We start from the raw sequence: 19,124 nt of genomic DNA, 5'->3' as shown, positions 1-19,124 counted from the left end.
ATGGGAAAGGTAGGGGGCTGACATGAATCTCCAGTCCTTTCCTCAGACCAGAATTCCTGCGAGCGGGACACAACCAGATGCCTGAGGCCCTAGATCAGAGCCCTTGGCTGAGGCCCTGACCTCGTGTCCTCACTAACGGGCCCCTTTTCTTCCATCAGAACCCCGTCTGCTTGCTGGGACTCCTGACAAGGAGCTCACGCTCTCCTGAGTCCCCCACTGAGCCTCCTCTTCATTTCTGCAAAAATAATAACTACGATTTCACTGAGATTCCCTACCCCCAGGGGCATTGTTGTGAAGTGGCAGAGCCTGGGTTCTAAGTCATTGATTGATTCATTAATTCACTGATTCACTGATTCAGTTAATGCTAATTGTGTTAGGTGATGCGCTAGGCCCTGATTTGGTGTACCCAAAAGTGGCATCCTAGGGGTCCAGGGATCAAAGGATTAGCTATAAAAACAGGACCCGCATTCAGAAGGGCCCCATTGGTTTTGGCAAAGCAACAGGAGAAGAGCTTCAAAGGAAGCCACTGGTCATCAGATCAGATCCTGTACATGACCTCCCAGCAAGCAGGATTCCACACCTTTCTCCAGTCAGCCCAGCCCCTGAGCAGCAGCCCTGCCAGTCACTCATTCCACAAGCATGTGCTCATTGCCTTCTGCCTGCACATTTCTAGGATACAGAGGTCACCATTTGACAGTTGACCTGTCCCATCCCTGGATGGTCATGACTGCTAAAGTGTTCTCCACACTCTGCTGGGAATCTGCCTACCCACAGCTGCCCCCTTTCATCCTTGCTCTGAAGACACACCCCAATGGCCCGGGACGCGTCCTCTAGGCTAGCAGAAATCCTCATGCCCAGAGCCCTCCCTTCCTCAGGGGCCCAGACCAAACTGGACCAAAAGTTCTCGTGAACTCCAAACGAGGTGTGTGTGGCAGGGTAAGGGAGAGGCTGAGGAGGGGGCGGGGGGAGTGTGGGAAAGAGCCTCGTCTAACCCAACAAGTCCTGGATTCTCTCCGCTTACCTGTGAGTCACCCCCAAACTAGGCCAAACCAGTCCACAGGCCCACAGGCCCACAAACACATGCTGCGTCACACAGGCTCACGCTGACACACAGACACTAGCAGGGACCCACCGAGTCACGCAGGAGCACAGACAGGCCCACACGCTTACATAGACACACACGGTCAGACACGGAGTCAGTTACAGACACTCAGAGACACAGCGGACACGCAAGTCACGCATACACAGAAACACACAGACACAATGACACATGTGCCTGTTCACAAGACACATGGTCAACTCACAGCCATCCTCCTCCTCCTCTTGAAATGTGCCTGCGCTTGAACACAGACACACACATGAGTGCACACATGTCTTACACATTCCCACCTACAGCCCCAACTGTGTCGTGCCTCCCCTCACCCGCCCCAGTATCTGCCAATCCTGGCTCAGATACGCTTTCCCAGAAAGGGGACATAGAAGGAGGATATCCCTGGAGGTCAGCTTCCTGCTTCTGCACTTGAGCCCTAGCTTCTGGCCAGAGTCTGTCATTAGCTACCTAGTCCCCAAATAGCCAGGGAGTGGCAGGTAGAGCCCAGGTCCCCTCAGCTAAACTGCTTCTTCCTCCTCTCCAAGGCCTGCCTCCGCCACCCACCTTCTCTCTCTCTGCAGCCCTTCTCTCCCAGCTGCGGCACCCGATCGGGTCTCTGAGCAAGCCTGGGCCCACCTCTCCCTCCTCCTTACCACAGGACGAGGTGCCCCAACCCCTGCCCAGGGGCCTGGGCATTCCTGATGTTGCCAAATCCACCTCCGCGAGGTCCCTGGAAAACCTCTACAGCAACCACATTCGACCCTCCGCTGTCCGCACAGGACCAGCGAAGCCTCCAGAGAGGCAGGATAAAGCAGTGGTTAGAGCACAGGCATCCAGGTTCAAATTCTGACCCCTTCACTTTTTACTTGACTTTGGGCAAGGGATGTAACTTCTCTGAGCCTTAGTTTCTCTATTGTAATGGGGGCAGTGAGCAACATTAGTCCTACTTCGTGGGGGCTATTTGAGGGTTAAAAAGAATAATGCTTAGAAAACAAGCCATAAATAACAGCTACCACCATCATCATTAGGAACTTTCCAGAGCCCTGTTTGAGGCTCAGTGCCCCTTCCTGGTGGCCCTAGAGATGTCACCCCCTCCTCTGTGAGTTTTAGGGGACCCACCCTTCTACCTCTGAGCCTACCAGGCAGATTTAGGAGAGTCATTTCAACCCAAGTAAAAACCAAGGCTTGGGAGCCTTGCACCTGGCTCTGTGGTCACCACCCCAGAGCCAGGTGGGGTAATTATTGCTGTGACAGAGGCGTTAGTAGCAAGCATCCCTGCTATTTGGGCACCTAACTCCCTGGAGTTCAAAGCATGTCCTGTGTCCACCTCCTCCTTCCTCACCTCCAGCTACCAAATCTACTCGGCAACTCAAGGCCCAGAGAGGTTAATCAGCTTGCCCCAGGACACCCAGCCCTTTGGCTGGGTGCCTATTCCCAGGCTGGGTCTGAGGTCTCCCGAACAGAGTGCTCAGTGGGTGTTGCTGAGAAGGTGACCCTCCCCCATCCCTTCTATGATAGGCGATCCCCCTCCTCAAATGGACAGAGGAGGAGAGCGGCAGTGGTTCCTGGAGGTAGGTAGCCTGCGGGTGAGGGGAGGGACAGGAGGCCACAGCTGGGGTCAGTGGAGGGACAGGAAGGCACAGCTGGGGCCGGGAGGAGAGGGCAGAGTCAGCTCTTGCTCAGGGAGCTGAATGAATGAGCCTTGAGTTGGAAAAGCCCAGAGACCAGACAGAGACCCAAGAGGGGGCAGCCAGGCCGGTTTCCCCTCCTGTTGTCACCCGGTGTGGGGACTGGCCGCTACTCACCGTCTGTGTGGGGCGCTAGGCGTCCAGTGGGCCCGGAGCTCCTGCTGCTGGGCTGTGATCTCCCGAAGCGGTGGGGCTCTCCGCCGGGGCTCCTGGGGCAGGTCTGTCAGGCACCCCGTGACGGGGCGGGGCCCCTGGGGAGGCTCCCGCCCGCTCCTGGATTCCTCAGGGCCGCAGGGGTGGAGAGCTGGTCGGGCCGGTTCAGGCTCCTCATGCTCCTCCCCGGGTGCCCGGCCGTGCCCCTGCAGGGTGATAGTGATGTGGTAGCGGGTCCTCCTGGCAGAGGGACTCCGGTGCAGGGTCTGGGGCGGCTCTGGCAGGGCTGGCCCCGCTGTGACGGGCTCGCCCTTTGTCCCCTCTGCCCTGGAGAATGATGCCGGGCGGGGTGGCTCAGGCAGCAGAGGAACCTCTGGGCCAGCGTCCGGGGGTTGCAGGCAAGCGCAGCCTGGGGTTCCTTGTTCCAAACATCCCGGGGCTGGCAGCGGGCCCGAGGGGCAACTCTCCAGCCCCACGGAGGCACAGACGGCCAGGTCACAGGCACTGCCCACAGCCGGCCTCTGTAGGCGCCCCAGGGGTTGAGCGGGCCCCGCTGAGCTGCGGCGTCTCTTCCAAAGCCCGGAACCACGGCTCTCTGCCGGAAGGTCCCATTCTGAGCAGCTCCGAGACTGGGCCTGGGGGAAAGCAGAGGCAGGGGTCCGGCTACAGCACTTTCCCCTGCCCTTCAAGCACCCCTGAACACCTTTGATTGCCCTCCCTGGCACAGGAGAAGCTGAGCAGAGCTGCCCTGATGCCCATGAGAACTAGACCAAAGGGCAGAGCTCTGGGAAGGCCCTCCCATTCTACATATGAGGCAAGTGGGGCCCAGAGAGGATATTGACTTGACTAAAGTCACTGAGTGAGGGCCCAACTCTCAGGCCAACTGTCGCCTTCCCAGGAACCTACAGGTCTCTGGCCCTTTGGCACCAGCTGCTCTGGGGATTAGGGGCTGCGTGGGCATGAGTGCTACATACGAGTATCTGTGGCCTCCACTTGCTTGCAGCCACTTCCCCAGTACCCTCACAGCCTGAGATTTCCAAACACACCCGGCTGCAAAGATGCACCTGGGCCGTGGGGGAGCCGGGAAACGGGGTCCCCCTGAAACTGCGGCAAACCTAACCTCCATCTGCTATCTTCCTATGGGGCCCAGCCCAGACATGGGAATGAGGGGAGAGATCCCAGGGATCCCAGATCCATATGGACACTGCTCCCCAAACCACTAATTTTCAGGGACGGGTTTGTCTCCTTGGCAACAGAGGAGCCAAGTCTGGGGTCAAAATTCCTCCTAGCAGCGGCCCTTGGCCCCAAATACCTCAATTTACTCATCTGTGAAATAGATGCAGTCTTGCATTCCCCAGGGGCTAAATACCTCAAGAGCTAGGAGGGCACAGTGATTAATGTAGGGGCCTGGAGCGAGGCAACCCAAGCTCACATCCCTGCTCTGCTACTTCCTAGCCACCCTCTCAGTGTCCCTGTGTGTAAAATGGGTGTGATAATAACAGTACCTGCTTCCTAGGAGTGCTGTGAAGATTGCAGGAGATAAGGCAGACAGGGGAGCCAGCACATAATGAGCACTCAATTAAATGCTAGCAATTACTAATGATATTCAGGACCACAGACACATGGCTGCTTGAGCCACCTCCAGAGGTGGCTCTCTGCTCCTCTAAAGGGAGGACACCTTGTCACTGTTCAAGCCATGGCTCAGGTCCCCACTGACGATAGAGGTTAAACCACTGGCCCAGCTTTACCCCTGGGGAGCTGTGCCACAAAGGCGGGGAAAGGGGCCAAAGATGAGACAAGATCAAGCTAGAGGAGGGGGTGTGGATAAGGGGATCCACTGGTCCCCTAGGCCTCCCCTGAGGGCCTGAGCATTAGGAAGCTCAAGCTTCCAGAACATCTAGGGCCCCATGCTGGATATTTTACATGTTTTCTTTCTTTCTTTCTTTCTTTCTTTCTTTCTTTCTTTCTTTCTTTCTTTCTTTCTTTCTCTTTCTTTCTTTCTTTCTTTCTTTCTTTCTTTCTTTCTTTCCTTTTTTAATATTTTTATTTATTTCTAGGAGTGAGAGAGATAGTGTGTGTTTTGGTTTGTCAGAGAGAGAGGGAGACACAGACTCCGAAATAGGCTCCAGGCTCTGAGCTGGCAGTCAGCACAGAGCCCGACGCAGGGCTCGAACCCACGAACTGCGAGATCATGACCTAAGCCAAAGTCGGACGCGTAACCGACTAAGCCACCCAGGCGCCCCTGGATTCTTTCTTACCTTGAGGCTGACATTGCTGGTGCTGCCCAGGCCCTGGGCCAGGTCAGGGCAGCTCTGGCCACCCCAGGGCCTAGGAAGGAAGCAAAGGGAAGGGAGTGAAGTAGGTTCCTCCTCTCCCACCTCCGGACTGGACCTTAGGGTCCTCCCCCACTTCTCTCAGGGCACATGGGTGGGTGAGGCTCCTGAAACCTTGGGAGGGGGGCAAGCAAGGTCTATGCAGCAGCCTCCTCTCTGCTCCCTCCCCCAGCTGTCTACTCCCAAAGAGAGAGAAAGAGACAAGGATAAGCTTGGGACAAAAGTGGGGACTAGGTCTGTAGCAGGGTCAGAATATAGAAGAAGGACAGCACCTCCATAATCCAAAAGTTTGCCATTTACGGAGGCCCACCCCGTGCCAGGCTTAGTCTTAGATATGGTGCTCATGTGATGTTCTTCGAGCCTCACAATAATCCTAGAAGGTGGCTATTATGCCCATATTTTTCCAGTAAGGAAACAGGCCCAGAGAGGTGAAGTGACTTGCCTGGAGTCACACAGCTAGTGAGTCTTGGAGTTAAGACACTAGGACCGTCCCACTCCAAAGGCTGGTTGGACATCACAGCTCTGATGGGGGCAAGATGGGGAAGTGCCTTGATGGCCTCCTCTGTGCACCTCGTGCCCGGCTCCAGGCAATCAGCAGGGATCAGAGGCCTGTGCCTTAGTGCTGGAGTCCCATTCCCACATCTGGTGAGAGCCAAGTCCAAGTGCATGCATGGGATGTATCATCATGCTGGCCCATGAGCATGTGCGGCCCCTCCCCTGCCCTCCCAACCCCTGACTCACCTGCATGCCAACCCTGCCTCCTCTCAAGTGGGGAAAGGGAGGGGCAGTGCCACCTGGGCCTATAGGGCAGGTTCCTGCCATACAGGGTAATGGGAGAGGGCGTGTCTTCCAAGTGGGGGCAGGCAGGGCAGGGTAACCCCGCCCCGCGGGCACCCAGTCTTCCAGGCTTTCAGGGTGGCTAGCCCTTCCCCTGCCCTCTCTCTTTGGTGTGAAAGAGCAGTACAACCCTCCTCTCACTCAGCCCCCATGACGCCTGCACCCCTCCCAGAGCTGCCAAAGACAGCTGTGTCATGATAAGATCAGAACAAATTGCTGGATGACTACATAGATACACAATACCCCGTGCCTGAGAGCTCATTCCACCCTCTTTCCAGACGCCACTGTGAGCTGCTGGGGTCCTCTTCACTGTCCCCCTCCCAGCCATTCAGCTCTGCCATTCAGAGCTTTTTTCCTGGAGTTTAGACATTAGCTACCAGTGAATGGGCTCAGAGAGGAAGCTATTTGTTCAAGGTGACAAGGCCCGTGGCACCTACGGTTAGGATGGAGCTCTGGCCCCCTGGCTTTGCAGTCCTGAAATCTCTCCAGCACATCCAGTGCTTCAGGATGTGGGCTCTGGAGTCAGGCTGCTTGAGCTTGTAACCCAGCTCCGCCACTTCCCAGCTGTGTGACTGGGCAGGTGACTTCACCTCTCTGAACCTCCATTTCCATATCTGAATCACATGAAATACCTGCTCCTAAGAGCTGCTGTGAGGATTAAATTAGATGTTCCAGGCAGGGCATGAAAGGCAAATAAAGCTTTATTGTTATTACAGTCTGCGATGACGGAAATCCTCTCCGTGGCATTTAAGGGCAAATGCAGTGCAGTCAAGGCAACTCCGGGTACCCGTCCTGCTCATGCCAAAGGGAGTGAAGACCAGAGGTAAACTGGCCGGTGAGGTGAGAATCAAAGTCCACAGGGACGGGAGGAGCTACTGCATTTGCCTTTAAATTGTCTCCGAGGAGGAAATCACTGTCTGCAGGCCGCCAGTCGGAATTGCAAAAGTTCTTTTAAAGGTTTTAAAAGAGCACAGGTACTTTATAAAGATCGTTTTCACATTCACATGCCCAAAATCCTAGTACACTGACACGTATATTTTTATGCCCCGAGACACTCACACATGCTTATTTGAATATCCACTGCCGCCGCCCCTGCCCCCACACACACCTAGGGCCCAGGGGCGCCCCTGTGCGGCCCGCCTCCATCCCCCTCACCTATCCCGAGCTTTGGCCTCCTCCGGGGTCCTCTTCCCCCTGCGCTCCCTCCGGAGAACTAGCCCTGCCAAGCGGCGGGCCAGGCGGGCCCCCAGGCCCCCGTGCCGCTCGGCCATGGCAAGGGCAAAGCCCCGAGCCTCGGTGCACTAGACCGCTCCCGGGCCACGGGGGCCACCCGGATCCGCTCAGTTGCAGAGAAACGCCTTCTCCGGCCCGCCCCCCTGGGCAAACAGCGGCCCCGCCCGCAGTCAGTGCGGGCTGGGGACTGACCCAGATGCTACCCTTGCCCCAGGACAGGGGGTGCGCTCTGCAGGGGCCGCTCCGCCTGAACCCCCTCCCACCGCCGCCCAGGCCATGCTCTCAGTTAGGTCCGCGCTACTTCTTCAGGCATCGAGAGGTGCCAGGGGTACGCCGGGTGCTGGCAGCCCCCAAACTGACCTTGCACGAGGTGGGCGGGGAAAGAGGAACCTAGGGCTTGCAGGGGTCGGAAGGCAGGGCTGAACGAGGGGTCTCTCCCCTCCCCCGAGAAGGAGGGGCTAGAACGCAGGGGCGGGATCAAGACCTGAGTGGACTCAGTCTAGTCGAGTGGGTGGGGCCTCGCCCGGGTGCTCGGCCTCTGGCGCAGAGCGAAAGAGGTGGCGGGGGGGGGGCTTAAAACCCAGACCTTGACTACTGCGCGGAAGGCCAAAGCAGACCCCGCCATTGCCCTGACGTGAGGGGCTCCCCATAAGAGTTTCTCTTACGCTCCTGGAGAGCCTATAGCACAGCACGAATCTTGCCCAGGGCCCGGGTGGGGAAGCCGCTCTCAAACCCACAGTGGTGCGAACGGAGACCCCGCTGGAAGCTGGCCGGCTATTACTGTTTAATAATAGCTATTGGTATTTTTTTTTAATGTTTATTTATTTTGAGAAAGAGAGCGCACGCGCCACGCATGAGCAGAGGAGGGACAGAGAGGAAGAGGGGGAGAGAATCCCAAGCAGGCTCCGCTCCGAGTCGGGGCTCCGTGCTGACCTGAGCCAAAATCAAGAGTCGGTGGATTCTTAGCCCCTGAGTCACCCAAGCACCCCAATAATAGCTACTGATTATGGTGATTAATAACCTGGGTCTTCTGCTTCTCAGGCAGAGCCTTTTCCCCACCTGTTGCTAACTCCCGTGTGGGGTGCAGAAGACCTTGCCCATCTGAGGGCATCCTCTGGGACTGCAGAAAGGTCACCAGGAGGCTCCTAGCTCCTCAGGTTCTCTTTGCCAGCTCTTCCCTCCTTCTACTCCTTGTAGGGTCTCTACCTCTTCCCCGAGCTGGCACCTCCTTTGCCCTTTGCCCTTTGTGGTGGCTGGTCCTGGCACACAGGGGAATGTCATGTTTCTGGGTCATGAATAGACATTGACATCCTTGTTCCTGCCCCTCCACCCCACAGGGGGCTCAGCTCCTGGCATGTGCAGAGGGAGGAGCTCAGCCCCACCTGACCACGGCAGGGAGCACCTGCTAAGTGGCTTCTTAGGAACCGTGAGACAAGAAGTTGGTGGGAGGCAACAGACATACATCTGGGCAGGTGCTGGAACATCTGTTCAGGAAGGAGAGCAATGCACCCAGTGCTCGGCAGCGTAGTTTACACAGAGAAGAGTCCTGGGAGGCCAGACTACCCGCTGGCAAGCTGAGATTGGAGGGCCTGGTCCCAGATGGGGAGCAGGAGACAGCCTCATGCAGCACCCCGGGAGAGGGCATCACAGACTCTCCCTGGCTGTGTTCCCTGACTGGAGGGTTGCCAAATCTGACCAATAAACAGGGGCTTTCTGCTCCACTGCTGAAGCTCAGGAGGCCTCAACTTGCCATAGAGAAAAATCCTTTCATTGCTCTGCCCTGCCCCCTCCTCAGGCCAGTCCCTGCACCAGGGCTCAGCCTGGCTGCCCTTACTTGCCCCTGGATGCCACCAAACACCTCTTGACCTTTTCCGAATCCCAGCCCATCTGTCTCTCTGATGGCATCCCCACAAGATCTAGTGCTTCCTGGTGCCATCGGGCAAGGCAGGCAACAGACGCCAGGGGCAGGTGGGTGTGAGCTTGGCCGCAGGGCCGTTGGGCGTGCAGCCGCTGGTGCAGCTTCAGGTGGACATGCTGGGTGAAGCGACTTGGGCACGCACTGCAGCGGAAGGGCCGGGCCCCTGAGTGCATCCGCAGGTGAGTCTTGAGGTTGCTGGAGCTGCTGAAGCGCTTGTGGCACATCTGGTGGGAAGGGACGCTGGTGTCAGCTCTGCCCACTCCGCCGGCTCAGGATCTCTGCTCCCCTCCCCACCTTGGGCATCCCCCACCCCCTACCACCACCTGTAACATGGGCCCAGAAGCTTTCTCCCTGGGACCCACAGGGTCTGGCCCATTGGAGCCAGGCAGATTATTACTCCCTGTGTGACCTTGCAGAGGTGACTTCTCCTGTCTGAGCCTTGTTCTCCTTATTGGTAACATGTGACTATCAACACCTAACCTCGCAGGGATGATGGGCTGAACGAGATAATCACATAGTACCCCTGTGTGTGGGTCTACAGGTTCAGTGGGCGTAATTAACGTTTACTGGGAGCTGCCGCATGCCAGGAGTTAGTCTCACATCCGTCTTCCCCACTAGGGAAGCATGACTAGGTACAAGTATAGCTCCTATATTAAAATGAGAAAGTGAGGCCCAGAGAAGGAGAGTCACTAGCCACAGGTCACACAGCAAGCTGGAGGTAGAGCTGAGATTTGAACCCAAGTAGCCCAGACTTAGAACCTCCATATTTCTTTCATGTCCGCCTCTGTAAAACGGGGAAAGAATTCCTACTATTCTGACTTCCCAAGGGGTGTGGTTAGATTCAGAGAGAGAGACTAACACCAAGCTGGTATTATCCGTAGTGTGTCCTTTCACACAGTGGGCCTTTTACTTCTCCAGCAACCCTGGGAAGGGGTAAGAGGTATTCACTCCCCAGGACCCCCAACTTTTATTATTCTCCTCCCATAGGCCTTCATCTCTATTCCTCACTCCAGGCCCGGGGAGTGACCTCCAGTAGCACATTCTGGCCCTTCCAGGCTGACTGGGGTCATTTTCCCCTCCCTCCACCTCCCTCCCCACCTCCACCCTTGCCTCCAGCCCTGTCTCCACTTGCTCAGGAGGGCTGGGGAACAGAGGCTAGAGGGGCCACCCCTCCAGGGGCCTGGAGCTACTCATCAGCCTGCAGGCGTTCAGGGAAGGGGAAGGGGGTCTCACCAGGCACTCGTGGGGCCGCTCCCCAGTGTGCACCAAGTGGTGCTTCTGCAGGTGGGCAAGCTGGATGAAGCTCTTCTGGCACAGGGCGCATTGGAACGGGCGCTCCCCGCTGTGCACACGCAGATGGACCTGAGCCAGGTGTGGGACAAACGTCACCAACTGCCCAGAACCCTCCCCTCCGGCAGGATCTGGGATCCTGGCCAAATCTCTTCCCACATCTCCATGGGACCCCTATTTAGCATCTGGGGCTCCTCAGTCCCCTTGCTATCTATCACTGCCCTCAGGGCCTCTCTTGCCTTTCCCCAGGACACCATCACTCTTTCTGCTGCCCTGCAGGAGGGGAGGTGACAGTGGTCAGAAGGCTAGGTAAGGGAGTGCTACCCAAAGTGTGGGCCACGGACCAGCAGCATCAGCATCACCTGGGAGCATGTTAAAAATACAGATTCTCATTAACTAACAAACAAACAAACAAACAAACAAACAAATAAATAATGGGGCACCTGGGTGGCTCAGTTGGTTAAGCCTCCAACTGTTTTTAAAAAAAATTTTTAGGGGCACCTGGATGGCTTAGTTGGTAAGCGTCCGACTTCGGCTCAGGTCATGATCTCACGGTTCGTGGGTTTGAGCCCCACATCGGGCTCTGTGCTGACAGCCAGCTCAGAGCCTGGAGCCTGTTTCAGATTCTGTGTCTCCCTCTCTCTCTCTGACCCACCCCTGTTCACGCTGTCTCTCTCTGTCTCTCAGAAATAAAACAATAAAAATTTTTAAAATATTTTTTAATGTTTTTTTTAAGTTTTATTTATTTTTGAGAGACAGAGAGAGACTGAGCATGAGTGGGGGAAGGATAGAGGGAGACAGAGACACAGAATCTGAAGCAGGCTCCAGGCTCTGTCTGAGCTGTCAGCCTGGAACCCGAAAGGGGGGCTCGAACTCACGAACCATGAGATCATGACCCGAGCCAAAGTCAGATGCTTAACCGACTGAGCTCCCCAGGTACCCCCTTAACGTTTATTTTTGAGAGACAGACAGAGCACAAGTGGGGGAGGGGCAGAGGGGAGACACAGAGTTCGAAGCAGGCTCCAAGCTCTGAGCTGTCGGCACAGAGCCCAATGCGGGGCTCAAACTCACGAACCGTGAGATCATGACCTGAGCCGAAGCCAGATGTTTAACCAACTGAGCCACTCAGGGGCCCCAAGCTTCTGACTCTTGATCTTTACTTAGGTAATGATCTCGTGGTTCATGAGATGGAGCCCCATGGCAGGCTCTGTGCTGACAGCTCAGAGCCTGGAGCCTGCTTCGGATTCTGTGTCTCCCTCTCTCTCTGCCCCTTCCCTGCTCACACTTTGTGTCTCTCTTTCTTAAAAATAAACATTTTTTTTTAATATTTTTTATTTATTTCTAGGAGAGAGAGAGAGAGAGAGAGAGAGAGAGACAGCGTGAGCAGGGGAGGGTCAGAGAGAGAGGGAGATACAGAATCTGAAACAGGCTCCCGGCTCTGAGCTGGCTGTCAGCACAGAGCCCGACGCGGGGCTTGAACCCACGAATCGTGAGATCATGACCTGAGCCAAAGTCAGAGGCTTAACCGACTGAGCCATGCAGGTGCCCCAAAAATATATAAACATTAAAAAAAATTTTTTTAAATGTTTTATTTATTTCTAGGAGAGAGAGAGAGACAGCGTGAGCAGGGGAGGGTCAGAGAGAGAGGGAGTCACAGACTGAAACAGGCTCCAGGCTCTGAGCCGGCAGTCAGCACAGAGCCCGACGCGGGGCTCGAACCCACGAACCGCGAGATCATGACCTAAGTGAAAGTCAGACGCTTAACCGACTAAGCCACCCAGGCACCCCTAAAAAAATTTTTTTAATGCAGATTCTCAGGCCCTGCCCAGACCAGCTGACTGAAAAAAATCTCTGAGGCTGGGACCTAGGAATCCGCCTGTTTCCTAGCTCTCCAGGTGGTTTGAGGCTCATTAAAGTTTAAGCGCCCATACCCTTCCGGACCCGGAGGTGTCCCTCCTCAAAAACCATAACTTTTCCTCAACCTCAGTGTTGCCAGTGGGTGCATAGATCCCCATCCCTGCTGACACATAGAAATGTGCCCCTGGGGCCCCTCTGGGCCATGTGGATGATGGCACCAAAAGCACCGTGCTGCTTTATGGGGTCCTAAGTGAAATAGGCTGGTTGTCAGGTGGGTGGGGCCTGGACTCACTAAAATCTACCTCCCCTCCACCCCACCCACCCCGACCCTCCAGACCTTCAAACAAATAAACAAGAGGAGGCTTAACTGGGGATCCAGAAAGGGCTTTGCGCCAGATGTTGAGAGGCTAACATAAAGGTCTAACTTCACCACTAACTCGAAGTAACTTTGGGCAAACCCTTCCCTCAGTTTCCCCATGTTGGACTGAAGTGGATGCTCTCACAGTCTGTCTCTTGGGGCGGAGAGGACTTTTGGCAGCCATCTTGTCCTGCATCTCCTCTCTGCAAACAGGACACTGAGGGGCCAAATGAAGCATCCCAGGTCACGGCCTAGAGGCTGCCCAGGAGTCGCTCTGGCTTTAAGGCCCTTGATTCTGGAAGCAGGATGGCGCGGGGTCATTGCAGGGTGCTGAGGGGAGCGGCGGAGCCCGAGGCGCAGGTACCTTGAGATTGGAGAGCTGCCCGAAGTTCTTGCCGCACACGTTGCACTCGTACAGGGTTTTGCCATTCTCTTTCTTCAGGGGGTAAGGCAGCGCCGCGGTGCCTGTCCGGGAGCCCAGTGGGGCCCGCCTTGCGGGAGCCACCCTACCAGCGCTCTTTCGCCCTGAGGAGTAGGTCCTGGCGGCTCCAGGGCCTGGATTCCAGGCCTGGAAAGGTTGGGTGTGGCCAGAGGCTTGGGAGGCCCCCGGGTGAGGGTACAGGGTCTCCCTCTGGGCCATGGGGTGCCCAGGCTCGTTGACACTTACCAGCAAGTTGGGCATGGCCATGCTGGGGAGGGAGGGATCTGGGAGCCGCCTGCCGAGGCGGGGGCATCGGACAGGAGGTAGGGCCCCATAGGTGAGCAGGTAAGGCGGAGGCAGGAGAAGCGGATGCGGGTATGGGTACGCAGGACAGAAGGGGTGGAGGCAGAATGGGAGCTCTTTGGAGATGGGAGTGAGAAGCAGGCAGGACAGACTGGAGCAGAAAGTTAAAGGGCTGCGGCGCCCTCTGTCCTGCCAGGTAGGTGGGCAAGAGCTGCTGCGGTCAGAGAAGGATGGGCAGGGGGTGCCCTCGCCAGCTCTTTCCCGCTGGCTTCCCCTCTGGTCCCTGCTCGCAGGGTGCTTGGCCGTGGGTTTCTCGCCATCAGTGGAGGCAGCATGCAGCCCTGGCGGCTGGAGCTCTGAGCAGGAAAAGGAAGACTGTGGTCAGGGCCCCACAGCCTGGGGAAAGCTCTGCTTCCCATCTAAGCTGCCCCGCTCAGGCTGGGAAAGCACTGTAGCCTTGCAAGCCTGTTGGGTGACTTGGGCAGGTGTTTCCCCTCTCTGGGCCTTCCTGGTCTGCACTTGGACTTGTCGACAAAACGGGCTAGTATTTCTGCCGTGCTCAACAATTTTAGGGAAAGAAGACAATTCAAGGAGCCTATTAGAGGGGGCGTCTGGGTGGTTCAGTCGGTTGAGCGTCAGACTTCGGCTCAGGTCATGATCTCAGTTCGTGGGTTCGTGCCCCACGTCCTTCTGTGCTGACAGCTCAGAGCCTGGAACCTGCTTCGGATTGTGTGTCTCCCTCTCTCTCTGCCCCTCCCCCACTCACGCTCTGTTTCTGTCTCAAAAAGAAATAAACATAAAAATAAAAAAAAAAACTTTATTAGACACCCAAGTGGAGAAGCCAAGTAGGTAGTTGGATGAATTGATCTGGATTTGTTTGTTTGATTGCTTGTTTATCTGTTTGGTTTGGAGTTTATAAAGGAGAGGTCCAAGCTGAAGACATAAATCTGGGTGCCGGGGCCCCGACGAGACTACATAAGGATGACTCCTGATCTGCAGTGTCCAAAATGGTAGCCACTTGACACACGTGATGACATTCAAATTAATTAAAATAAGGGCAACAAAAATTCAGTTCTTCATTCACACAAGCCACGTTTCAAAAACTCAGCAGGTATGGTAGTAAACAGCCCAAGTATGGATCATTTCCCTCTTGCAGGAAGTTCTGCCAAACAGTGCTACCCTCCATAAAGTGAACAAGAGAGGTGGGAAAGAAGAGGAGAGGTGACACTAATGGGTGGGGGAGGGGAGGGAAGAAGCCTCTGGACTGAGTTATGGAGCATGGGGATATTTAGGAGGCAGTCAGAGAAGAGCTAGGAAGAGAGACTGAGATGCAACAGCCAGGGACATGAGAGATAAGTTAGGAGGGATAGAAGGTGAAATACTGAAAAGGAAAAATGTCACAGAGTAGATTGTCCACTTGGATCCTCATTTATTCACTCAGCCAACTTCACTGAACTGTTTCACTCTGTGCTCTGTGCTGGGGAAATAAGGGACAGGGCAGTATAGTCCCTGCCCTCCAGGAGGTCACAGTTATGAGACGAAACAGTGCATTACAATGCAACAAATCTGGAACAGAGGTATAGTGACATCCTACTCCCATGGAAGAAGAAACTGGCTTCGGTGATGTGCCCAAGGTCACAGAGCCAGAAAGGGCAGAACCAGGACTCCATCCTCAGCTCTGTCTCCCAATCAGTGCTCCTATCTTATAATAAACACTCCTTTAGCTCAAACATTCTAGGCAGACAGAGCGCCATCCTCAATCCCAGGACTTGGGCTACCCCTACTCCACCTCCTCGGGCTCCTCCCCGCCCCAGGCTAGGACTCCAGGCCAAAATGTGGAAGTAAAGCGTGCCTGAGGCTCCGTCCTCACCAATGACACTGGGTCCCCTCCCTTTCCTGGTCTGAAACCTAAGAGTCCTCTCTCACCTCCTGTCTCCATCAGGGTGCAGCCCTCTGCCCTGGCTTACTTGTGCTCAAGGTGTCGTTTCTGAGACCTTCCAGGGCCATGCCCCGCGGTGCTGGCTGCAGAGCACACAGGTATATGTCCAGGCCCTGGGGACAGGTCAGCAAGGCAGAGCTGGCTGATGCCAGCGGCAAGGGGCACAGCCAGCTGGCACACGATGATTCATGGGCATCCACAGTGTCAGAAAGTGGCCTGCAAGCTGAGAAGACCTGGCAGAAAGGGGGTCAGGGGTCAGGGGCCTGGGGGTGGGGGCCTGGGACACCTGTGTTCCCAGGATGGTCCCAGCTCTAGTTTGGTTTCCAAAAGAGGAGAAGCTAAGACCCACCCTCTACCATGTCTATCGCTCAGATGGCTTCCCCATCCCTCATTTGAAGATTTCCCCAGAGACTTTCGTACCCACCCCACTACTGCCCTCCTCCTGCCCTCTAGAACCACCCCGCCGAGCCCTGTTCTCTCTCCCACACTTCCTTCTGAGCCCCTTGGCCTCACTGTGTCTCGGACCATCTACTGTGTCTTGAATGGAGCCTAGATGAACTTGAAGAAAATCCTCATCAAAGACTGTAAACCCCAGAAGATGGCCCTGAGCTCCCCTCCCCATAAGGCCCAGGCCTTGGTCATACAGCCAAGCCAAGACTACAGGCGCTATCCCCTCTCACGCCCCACAGGAAAGATCTGGCCCCTAGGGCATGGGAGAGGGTAATTGGTGCCCCAAGAGCACATCCCTGTGATGTACTGGGTGAAGTAGGAGTGCTCAGAACCCGGAGGCAGGGGGAATCTGGTCCCTTCAGATTCCCCCCGCCCCTTCATCCTAACATCCTCTCCCTTTGTAAGCTTGCTGACCTCAAAGATTGGGCTGGGACCCCTCCTTACCTGGTTGCCTTGGCAGAGCTGGAAGTCCAGGCTGGAGGACAGGGAGCTCCCTGTCCTCCCCAGAGGCTGTGTCTTGTGGCAACAACCCGATTCCGGAGCAGACTCGCCCTTCATGCCCCTACTACCTGATGGGAAGACAGGTCAGTCACGGGTGAGCTCCTCCACACAGGAGCCCGGCTTCTCAAGCTGGCCTTTCGACTACACCACCGTGTGACTTTGAGCCAGTCACTGCCCCCTCCTGGCCTCAGTTTCCCCGCAAAACACGAGGGTTGGACAGGCTGATGTCTAAGGACTCGGTACTGACATTTAGAATCCAACGATGCACTCTTGGTAGGTGCAGGAAGAAGATTAAATGGAGACGATCGGAGGTGAGGAGCTTTTCTGGGCGGCAGAGGACAGTCTGAGAGAGCAGGTTAAGAGTCCCCTGGGTCCCCTGACCGGCCGACAGGAAGATGCTCTGACTGCTCAGCTGTCTGTTTCTCTGCCTTTCACCGAAGGCCACAGAGCACAGGGACCACTCGAGTGCCCCAGGGTTCATTGCTCTTCTCCTCCGTCACCACGCCTCCCTCCTCCTCAGTGCCCCTTGGACCCTAGCACGTTCACTAGAGCGTCTTCCAAAGCACAGCCTCCTTTTCCTCTTCCCCGACTCCTCCCAACCTTGCCCAACAGAGGCTCTTCACCTACCTGCGTGACGCTCTTCACCCACTTCTGCAGAAGTTCCCTCTGAAGGGTGCAGGGAGGTGGGCAGGCGGGCAGCCGCTGCCTGTGGTTGAGGCCCCAGTGAGCTTGAGGGATGACAGGAAGGTGCTTCATTTGAAGTTGCCACAAGTAGGAAGAAGAAGGGAGGCAGGCAGGCGGGGGCCCTGAGAGACCCGATGACGGGACCCACCCACCAGCCTTTACCTACCTGTGGTAACTCTGCAGGATGATGTGCTGATCTGGGAACACTACAGACAACTATTCGAAAGTCAGGGTGTGGAGGTGGGGCAGCTGGGGTGGGGCTATGTCTGGTTCTCAGAGAACTCAGGCGGCTGAGGCCAAAAGCAACGCTCAAGGGCTGGAGCTGGGGTCCTTCTGGAGACAGCGGCCCGGCCGTCAGAGCCGGGCAGTGACGATGACGGGGAGGACAATGATGGTGGCGCAGGGTCAGGGACAGTTACAGACACAGACGAGAGCAGGCAACACAGAAGGATACGGGGTGGAGCAGAGAAGAGAAGGAATCTGATCTCGCAGAGCAGAGGCCCCGAAGGCAGCAAATACACCCTCCTCTCTCTTGCCCCATCTCTGATCTACAAATCTTGAGAAATCCTTTCTCTCATCCCGATATTGCGCTGAGGCCCCCAACAGGGGTAATTGATGATTCAAGGACGTAGCAAAATGTGTGTAAGGAATGACTAGATATCAAAAGGAAAATTTCCATTGTCTAGGAAGCAATTTTTTAGGCCAGGCAATTTCATGATTTCTGGGAGCAAGAAAAGGCACATCATTTCTGGAGACTCAAATTCTGCCCTGTTGGTGTGTCTATAATCACACAATGTCTGGCCCTGTGTGACACAAGTCCAACCAGTCATCAAACTCCACCCAGCCCTCCCATCGAGGTGGCCTGGAGCACAGAGGGACATCCTGGACTCTCCACCCTGGGCAGGGGCATGTTACTGGTGTTTCTCTGCCAGCCCAGCCCCTGGCTGCCTGGCTGGTGACAACCTCTACCATGGCCTCCATCACTTCCTTTCAGAGTTATTTGCCCACATACCTGACCCTTATGTGCCTGTGAGTTTCTCCAGCACAGGGACCAGGGACCACTGTCTACTCATTTTTATTTCTGGTGCAGACATCTGTTGGGTTTCTTGGATGCTCAGAATGTGGAACCTCCCCCCACCATGCGTCTGGAGGGAGAAAGAACGCACTTCCCACTATAAAAGCCAAGATGGCCACACATTTGGTTCCGACCTCCCTGTCCCAGCATGTGATGCAGGCACATGACATGGACTGGACTCACTGGATGTGCTCCTCCAGACTGGATCGGAAACCAGTGACCCTAAAGTGTCAGGTCAGTGGAGACTCCAGTCTGCACATCATGCCATGTCAGCTTCCAGAGCAACAGAGGAAAGAAGGGGGTTCATAGGACATTGCAGAATCCTCTCTGGTCCTGGAGGGTCCCAGCTTCTCCTGATCCAGCGCATTCTCCAAGTCTGGCTCTACAGCCTTTCCAGACATTCTGTGAGCTTCCCCATATCTTTTTAATGAATTGCTTTTCTTAAATCCTCCTGAAATGGTTTCTATAGCTTAACCCAAGAATCCTGCATACTATATGCCCAGAACAGAAGATGAAGCATAGCATTCAGGCTGGAATAGTCAAGGATCTGAGTAGTTATTTACCTGTACAAAGAGCTTCCTGCCTTTCTCAGCCGCCCTCTCAGTACCCTTCAGATTAGTGAAGGAGCTCCTCCCTGGTGCCGCTTGTGGTCTCGATCCCCCCAAACTCCATGCCCCCAAAGCTAGAGCCCTCCCAGCCTCCAAGGCCACAAGTCTGCCTTCCCTACAGCCTTGTTGGAATCACAGAGGAGTCAGGGCCTGGCCAGGCACCCAGAGAAAACTCCAGTCTCATCTCCGAAAAGGAGTCAAATACATCTTTGGCTTCCATCTTCCACCTGCCAACTCCACCCCATCCTGACTTCACACTCTGCTCCCAACTCTCAGCACAGTCTGTAAACCTCTTGATCAGGAACAAAGAGGGAAGTAGACTTGGAGATTTCTGGCTGTCCAGTCCCTGAAAGTCCTGGCTAGGAATGTCCTGGGAGGTGGGCTGA

At 55.6% G+C, this 19,124-nt stretch overlaps 1 protein-coding gene across 1 annotated transcript; it reads right to left on the bottom strand.

Annotated features, from left to right (window-relative positions):
- Nucleotides 1-8,275: 8,275 nt before the first annotated feature.
- ZNF683 (zinc finger protein 683) lies at nucleotides 8,276-17,083 on the bottom strand. The gene is made up of 6 exons (XM_039230449.1): nucleotides 16,999-17,083; nucleotides 16,315-16,439; nucleotides 15,449-15,653; nucleotides 13,122-13,837; nucleotides 10,486-10,614; nucleotides 8,276-9,476 (listed from the first exon to the last, which is right to left on the bottom strand). The coding sequence occupies exons 2-6, from the start codon at nucleotides 16,426-16,428 to the stop codon at nucleotides 9,165-9,167; spliced, it is 1,476 nt and encodes a 491-aa protein (XP_039086380.1). The 5' UTR covers nucleotides 16,429-16,439; nucleotides 16,999-17,083; the 3' UTR covers nucleotides 8,276-9,164.
- Between the last annotated feature and the right edge of the window lie 2,041 nt (nucleotides 17,084-19,124).

Source organism: Hyaena hyaena, unplaced genomic scaffold (assembly GCF_003009895.1).
Source record: "Hyaena hyaena isolate Hyena2069 unplaced genomic scaffold, ASM300989v1 scaffold_3, whole genome shotgun sequence".
NCBI classification, from domain to species: Eukaryota; Metazoa; Chordata; class Mammalia; order Carnivora; family Hyaenidae; genus Hyaena; species Hyaena hyaena.
Note: the sequence above shows the minus strand (reverse complement) of the source record. Positions and strands in the feature narration are given on the sequence as shown.

What these genes read in the sequence shown, in the direction of transcription:
- ZNF683 (XM_039230449.1), bottom strand. Translation starts at nt 16,428, where the DNA reads ATGAAGGGCGAGTCTGCTCCGGAATCGGGTTGTTGCCACAAGACACAG. An exon ending in GGCAGCTCTCCAATCTCAAG is followed by an intron (nt 10,615 to 13,121) that starts GTACCTGCGCCT and finishes CACCTGGCTCAG; the next exon opens with GTCCATCTGCGTGTGCACAG. An exon ending in AGCGGCCCCACGAGTGCCTG is followed by an intron (nt 9,477 to 10,485) that starts GTGAGACCCCCT and finishes CCTTCCCACCAG; the next exon opens with ATGTGCCACAAGCGCTTCAG.